Source organism: Phanerochaete carnosa (assembly GCF_000300595.1).
Source record: "Phanerochaete carnosa HHB-10118-sp unplaced genomic scaffold PHACAscaffold_9, whole genome shotgun sequence".
NCBI classification, from domain to species: domain Eukaryota; kingdom Fungi; phylum Basidiomycota; class Agaricomycetes; order Polyporales; family Phanerochaetaceae; genus Phanerochaete; species Phanerochaete carnosa.
Window position 1 is genome coordinate 1,165,830 of NW_006767636.1, and position 6,000 is coordinate 1,171,829.

General features: G+C 51.2%; 3 protein-coding genes across 3 annotated transcripts; all 3 read right to left on the reverse strand.

Annotated features, from left to right (window-relative positions):
* Nucleotides 1-270: 270 nt before the first annotated feature.
* Nucleotides 271-1,168, reverse strand: PHACADRAFT_262206 (uncharacterized protein; the record flags this gene model as incomplete). The annotated part of the gene is made up of 3 exons (XM_007399566.1): nt 271-483; nt 541-967; nt 1,016-1,168. The coding sequence occupies 3 exons, from the start codon at nt 1,163-1,165 to the stop codon at nt 389-391; spliced, it is 672 nt and encodes a 223-aa protein (XP_007399628.1). The 3' UTR covers nt 271-388.
* Nucleotides 1,169-1,507: 339 nt separating this feature from the next.
* On the reverse strand, nt 1,508-2,552 carry PHACADRAFT_262207 (uncharacterized protein). The gene is made up of 6 exons (XM_007399567.1): nt 2,529-2,552; nt 2,433-2,474; nt 2,300-2,371; nt 2,098-2,226; nt 1,908-2,035; nt 1,508-1,856 (listed from the first exon to the last, which is right to left on the reverse strand). The coding sequence occupies exons 1-6, from the start codon at nt 2,530-2,532 to the stop codon at nt 1,656-1,658; spliced, it is 576 nt and encodes a 191-aa protein (XP_007399629.1). The 5' UTR covers nt 2,533-2,552; the 3' UTR covers nt 1,508-1,655.
* A 1,571-nt stretch (nt 2,553-4,123) lies between these two features.
* Nucleotides 4,124-5,114, reverse strand: PHACADRAFT_262211 (uncharacterized protein). The gene is made up of 5 exons (XM_007399568.1): nt 4,989-5,114; nt 4,742-4,852; nt 4,549-4,622; nt 4,443-4,495; nt 4,124-4,389 (listed from the first exon to the last, which is right to left on the reverse strand). Exons 1-5 carry the CDS (start codon nt 5,050-5,052, stop codon nt 4,311-4,313), a joined length of 381 nt encoding a protein of 126 aa, XP_007399630.1. The 5' UTR covers nt 5,053-5,114; the 3' UTR covers nt 4,124-4,310.
* Between the last annotated feature and the right edge of the window lie 886 nt (nt 5,115-6,000).

The following is a 6,000-nucleotide window of genomic DNA, read 5'->3' on the forward strand; positions in this document are numbered from 1 at the left end:
GGTTTACCATATGATATCTCACCCTATGGCAAGATTGAAGGATGGCACATCCTCGTGCCGAAGTCGACTGACCGAAACGCAGGATTCAGTACACGCGAAGTCCAACAGAACTCATAAAGAGCTTGGCCCAATTGAGTTACAGAATGGCTCCGAGGGCATACGGGTGATGATATATTGTAATGGCTACACAATCCCACGGAGGTATCCTAGCACCTCTGGCTAAAACCAGAGAAGTGGGCGCTCGTAGTGCAAAAACTAAAATCAACTCACAAGGGTGTGGAAAAGTAGGGCGAGTCTAAGTGCACGACGGGAAATGCTCTACAGGCAGGGTTTGCGCGACGAAGAACCGTAAGCGGTTCTTCGTACGTGGCTGCTGGGCACTGGAATGCTACCGTTTCCTCTTCTTTCCTCCCCGGGTTGACGTTGTTGGCTTCCCACGAGTAGCTGTGCTGTTGCGCCGTCCCTTGCCTTTACGCTTGGGTGCTTCCGTAAAACGGTCAATGAGGATGACGACGGGACGTAGTACCGCTGGAAGCATACCAGGTGACTGCTCTCGCTCATTCTCACCTTCCGCGTATTCGGTGCCTGCGTCAGGATTCGTCGTTGGTGTGGGTGCGGCGCTTTCATCTCCGCTTTCCTGGGTTAACGCGCTACTGTCGCTGTCCCCCGCGACCAATCCCGCCATGTTCTTCAGCTGCGCTTGGTTTTTCCTCCTCTTGGTGCCTCGACCCGAAGGTGCCGGTTTCTCATGGATAGGAGAAGGTGCCGGCGAACTCGATTCGATTGACACCGACGTCCTCATCCGCCTGCGGGAAAATTCCGCTTCGATAGTGGGGTCATCTGGAGGGGCATACTCAGCTCTAAAGTATGGGTGGGTTTGGAGGTTGTCCGCGGGATCTGTCGGCGGATATGCGAAGACAACAGGAGTGGGTCTCTTCTCCCCTGAGACATCAAAGCCATCCAATTCCTACACCTGTTGAGGATGTCCGTTCAGCTCAACTGGAAAGAATCTCACCAACGCCTCTAGCATGTCTAAGTCATAGCATTCTTTGAGTTTTCTCCATATCTCTTCGGGCAATACCCATCGGTTCGTAGTTCGGTAGATGTAGTTGCGTATGGCGAGGACATGAAAGTGACGGTGCATTCCGACGGGTCGGGCACGCATTAAAGAATGAAAGAACGCTATCTCGCCCTCCACAGAGTCAAGATCCAGGGGTTCCGCAGTGATATCTTCGCGCGCCATGAGCTGCGAGCAGAGGGGCCAAGTGGTGGTCGCGGTTCGAGTTTACGTTCAACTTTCCAGCCACGCCGCGCTCACACGAGCGCTCCGCGTGCGTGGCGCACTACTCTTGTTAGATCTTCCTTCACGCTGCAGTCACACACAGAAAGCGTACTCGGGAAAAGATTAGTAGTAATCATACAGGGTAAAATGTGAGAAAACTAGAACAACACGGCCACGGGCTGGTAGGGGATCGCAAGCACGACACACAACACGAGAGTCGTATCCAGTCGCTTCGTTAAGAGCATGACATAACGATAGTGTATGTACATGGATAGGACAATAGGAAGGAGAACTCATCGCGTCAGCATAACCGCATTCCCAGCCTGCTGTCTTGACGTATCAGACCCAAATCTACAGATATGTGGCCGCAAGTTTATGTGCGCGCAGCCTCGATCCGCCTGCGAGCGACCTGCCGCCTGTTGAGCCCACTCAACGACGACTTGGCAACAACGTCCTTGTCCTTCGCCCGCTCAACCTCAGCATCAGAAGCGGAGAGAATTATCTCGACATGACAAGGGTGGCCCTGGTAAGGGTTGATGCGACCGTGCGCACGGTAGGTGCGGCGGCGGGTTTTCTGGAGAAAGCGTTAATCAAGTATTCCCGCCACGGGTAGAGTAAGACTTACTGGGGCCTGCTGAACAACAATGCTCTTGATATACAGATCCTCCAGCTCCAAGTTCTTCGCATCCGCGTTCGACTCAGCGTTCTTTAGGAGGCGGCTAATGAACTTGACCGACTTCTCGGGCCAGCGACCTATGGGATATGGGCTAAGAATCAAGTCCTCGAGACTTCTAAGTGATGGGGATACTACACACCTTGTGTCGCCTTGAACTGCTTGGCCTGGCTAGCGCGGCCGACACCACCGGCGAACCGACGGAAGGGAATAATTTGCTTATGCTCGGCAACGTCTCCAAGGTAAGCATAGGCTTTGGTCAGCTTGAGACCTATTATCAATCCGGCACATCTTCACTTTAGTATTCAACTTCTGCTAAGTCCACAAACCTGCTCCAAACTCACCGGTCAAGGCGGCTGCCACCTCGCGCATGTTCTTGAAGTGAGTGCGCAGGTACTCCCCGCGGGCGCGCGAAGCTACAGATTCACAAACCAGTCAGACCATCGCACTCCTCTAAAACGACACGGAAATTTGCACTTTTTTCGGGGTTTGTGGCAACGGCGGCGGCGGCGTAACGTACTGCATGGTTTCTTTAGTGTCAGATCCGTGAACCAGCATGATTTCGCTACGAACCCATCTTGAGGTCTTGAGGATTCGGGCCTGCGGGGTAGTCTCTGTAAATGGTAGGAGCGTCGCCAGTGGCTGAAAACCCTGTCGTCAAAACTGCCTAGCCTCTCGGCAGTTGCCGAATAGGCGCTTCGCTGTTGGCCATCGCATGGCCATCGCCAACACCTTGCCCCATCACGCCTTCGTTGAGTCGTAGCTTCTCTGGCTCTTGTAACGATTCGATCACGACACAGTCCAGATCTGTGACACCAGCATACTCTTGCGTATCTCACCCACTTGCCATCCAAAACTGCTCGACTTATTTTGACCTTTCTCGGTCTTGCGTGGTGTCGCCACGAGAGTTAGATTCGAGATTGTGCGGGGACGAATGAGAGAGCTGGGTACAGGGGAGGAGCTACAAAGCTCGGCAAGAAGACCTTAGTCCTAAGGTAGTGGGCTGTGCGATCGTCACTTCCTGGATTTTGGCCCGCCGTACACGATCACCCGTACCATCTCCAATCCTAATCTGAAGCTCTCGCTCTGGCACACCTCGTCTCTCGTCATGGACTGCTCTTTTCCTGTTGTAATCTCGACCCATGCTGCGTCTTTTTCGTACTCCTTCTCTCTTCCCTCAAAAACTGTCTCATGACCTACACACTTGGATACTATCCTGCGCGGAGAAATGAACACCCCCTAGTAGTGAACTTTTCGTCATGTGAATTTTCTCCTGCCTCACACACAGCACGTATGCACTTGAAAAAAAAATCGTTCTGAAACTACTCTATTGACATGTGTGTAAATCTTGGACATATTTCTCAATGTCTGCATGCAAGAGGAGAATCAAGGAGTGAGCCGCTGCTGTGCTTGAAACCTTGTGGCGATTGAAGCACTTACGGAATTTCGATAAATTTATAATCATATAATCCAACGATTATTATAAGTCGTCTCAAGTCGTTACAACGTACGAGGGACCGGAAGGCAGAGCGAAAGGAAGAGAATGTGCAAATGTTGAGTGTGACGAAGGATTGGTGAAAGTTCAGACTCCGACTTGATATCCCAATGTGGTAAGTCTTTAAAGCAATCCTTGGCACGTTCGATAAATAAATTACATGTAACATATGCTACAATTTCCTACAATTTCCTACATTCTAGTGAAAAACCTACTCACGTCGACCTCCTTTGTTGTGCGCGATGAGATTGTGAACGAGCCGGCACCCGTGCGCGCTATTGCGGAGCTTAAAAGCCACGCGAGAGCTGTGTGAAGTTGACTAGTCTCAAGTCACCTCGCCGGCATCGTTCCTGCACCACACTTCTCCACAAATATATTATGAGATTTTTTGAGGCGATGTTTGAGACGCTAGTGTACTTGAATATAAAATTGTGAGAGAGTGCTATTTGATTTGACGACTTGAGAACATAAAGTACTAGTGAACACAAAGTTCACTTCCCCGTGTGGGATAGTTTTTCGTCAAATAGCACAATGTTTTTTCAGCCTTTCACGACACTTCATGGCGGTCATCCACCAATTATCCACTGGTCAGTCGACGAGAGTTGTTACTCGCTCTCGCGTGGATTGTACGATACGAATATCTGCATGAGTAGTCGCATCGAGGGACGTTAATATACCACATGTCAAGTTTCAAGCTCAGCCCCATAACACCGCCAAAATGCCTTGGGGTTGTTGTGGAATCGGCAGCTGAGTGCAAGTAAGGACTGGGGGTGTAGACCCAGTGCCAGTATTGTTTATAGGTCCGAATCTAGAATATCCAGCAGGAGAGGTACAGCAAGAGACTGTGCATGAGTAAGGACTTAAGCTGTTGCGTGTCCACCCTCGGTGTTTTTCGGGCCAAACTTATCCATCACGGGGTCCTTGCCTGTGCGTTGGAAGCTGAGGATACGGTCAGTATAGTTCTAACCCAATATGTACGATACAATACGCACTGCCAGACGCGAGCCAATTGACCCAGACCAGTCGCCCCGACGAAGAAGTTGACCTAAACGTCACGAGATTAAGTGCACGAACATGGCGCAGATGCCTGACACGTACCGCAGCCAAGCTGTAATTTACCGGTATGATAACGACTGAGTAGCGCACCCAGATGAAGCCGGTGGCAGTGAGGGCTGAAGGTCGGGCGAGTAATGGAGTTTGGAGGAAAGTGCGTGACATACATTGTCGGGATTAGCATAGGACGCGGAGCAATCAGATGGAGATTACAGATGCGAGGAACAGCGACACGAACCAAGGTTTTGCGACACGCTAAGCTTGTCCGCTGGCCGGGTAAGGTCCTTCAATCCCGCAGCGACGAGGCACCACTTCATAGCCGGCGCCCAGAAGAACACTGTTTTAGGCCCTACACAAAGCGTGGGTGTTGTCAGTCAAAATCATTCAAACTTATCGACTCGGTAAGATGGAGATTGATGGTGGTGCGCCGAATGAACCTGCACTGGCACGCCACGGGGGGAGGGTAAAAGTACGCAGACACTTGCCTGCCGGGTGGTTCATGAACTGCTGAAACTTTGAGCCCGCTGCTGCTGATGCTGCTCCAGACATTTTTCCACCAATCACAAGGGATATAGAGATAAACTGGACGGAGTGGTACGGACGTACGAGGTGGACGAGAGTGAGCTGCAGGCGCCTTGCGCCAATAGCGCGTCAGGGAGCAGTCAGCAGAATTGACTCAGGCGGCAGACACACGTTCAAAGAGCGCGCGCGCGATACATCCTGCTGCTCGCTCTCTGCTGATAGGCTTCAACTCTACGAATCTATTGAATGACGTCGCGCGAAGGACATGGTAATACGAGAGGCCTTCGCTCCGCTACGCGATTAGCGTTCTCTCGGTAGTTGTTCTCATGGCACCATATGTTTTCATGCAATATTCATAACTGGTGTCCTTGCGGCGACGACGGTGGCCATCGAACAAGTAACACCGCTGTAAGGCGAATAGAAGGGAAGGACGACACATCTGATTTTCGCTACAAGTCGATTGACGGGTCGTTTTTGACGGTTGGTAAAGCTGTGTGGGCAATTCTTACGAGTCTCTGTGAGAGTACACAGCTGCACGGATGAGACTGTGGAGCTCAAGATCTGGCAAATTTTGGGATCCGGACTATCGTGATCTTTGAGGCTTGGTTTTCGTCTGAGATTCGTACGACCGAAATCATGATTTTGTGCAATGCGAAATCCGCCCCGATCCGAGATCTCCCCGCAACAGAATGGCGCCCACAGAGCCTCAGAGCTCACGTTCGTTCGTGTTCGATACATAAAAGTGCACATTGAATGACGGGAGACTACAATAGAACATATGTATAACCTAGGCTGCAGGATATTGAGCCATGGCGGATGCTGGAGCAGCAGGCTGCGGGATGGAGAATGGTCTATCATCAAGCTCACTGGTACCTTTGCCCCCACAAGACCGGTATGCTGCCAGTATCGTGGTCATCCTCAAGGAGACCACTGCATCTCCAAATCAGGTTCTGCTTCGGTACTAGAGCTATCTGA

Excerpts from the sequence above, each read along its gene's own strand:
- PHACADRAFT_262207 (XM_007399567.1), bottom strand. Across the intron at positions 2,227-2,299 it reads GGTGGCAGCCGCCTTGACCG|GTCTCAAGCTGACCAAAGCC; the intron begins GTGAGTTTGGAG and ends GATTGATAATAG. Across the intron at positions 2,036-2,097 it reads GCAGTTCAAGGCGACACAAG|GTCGCTGGCCCGAGAAGTCG; the intron begins GTGTGTAGTATC and ends CATATCCCATAG.
- PHACADRAFT_262211 (XM_007399568.1), bottom strand. The coding sequence starts at position 5,052 with ATGTCTGGAGCAGCATCAGCAGCAGCGGGCTCAAAGTTTCAGCAGTTC. Across the intron at positions 4,853-4,988 it reads GTTCATGAACCACCCGGCAG|GGCCTAAAACAGTGTTCTTC; the intron begins GCAAGTGTCTGC and ends CGCTTTGTGTAG. Across the intron at positions 4,390-4,442 it reads CAATTGGCTCGCGTCTGGCA|CTTCCAACGCACAGGCAAGG; the intron begins GTGCGTATTGTA and ends CCGTATCCTCAG.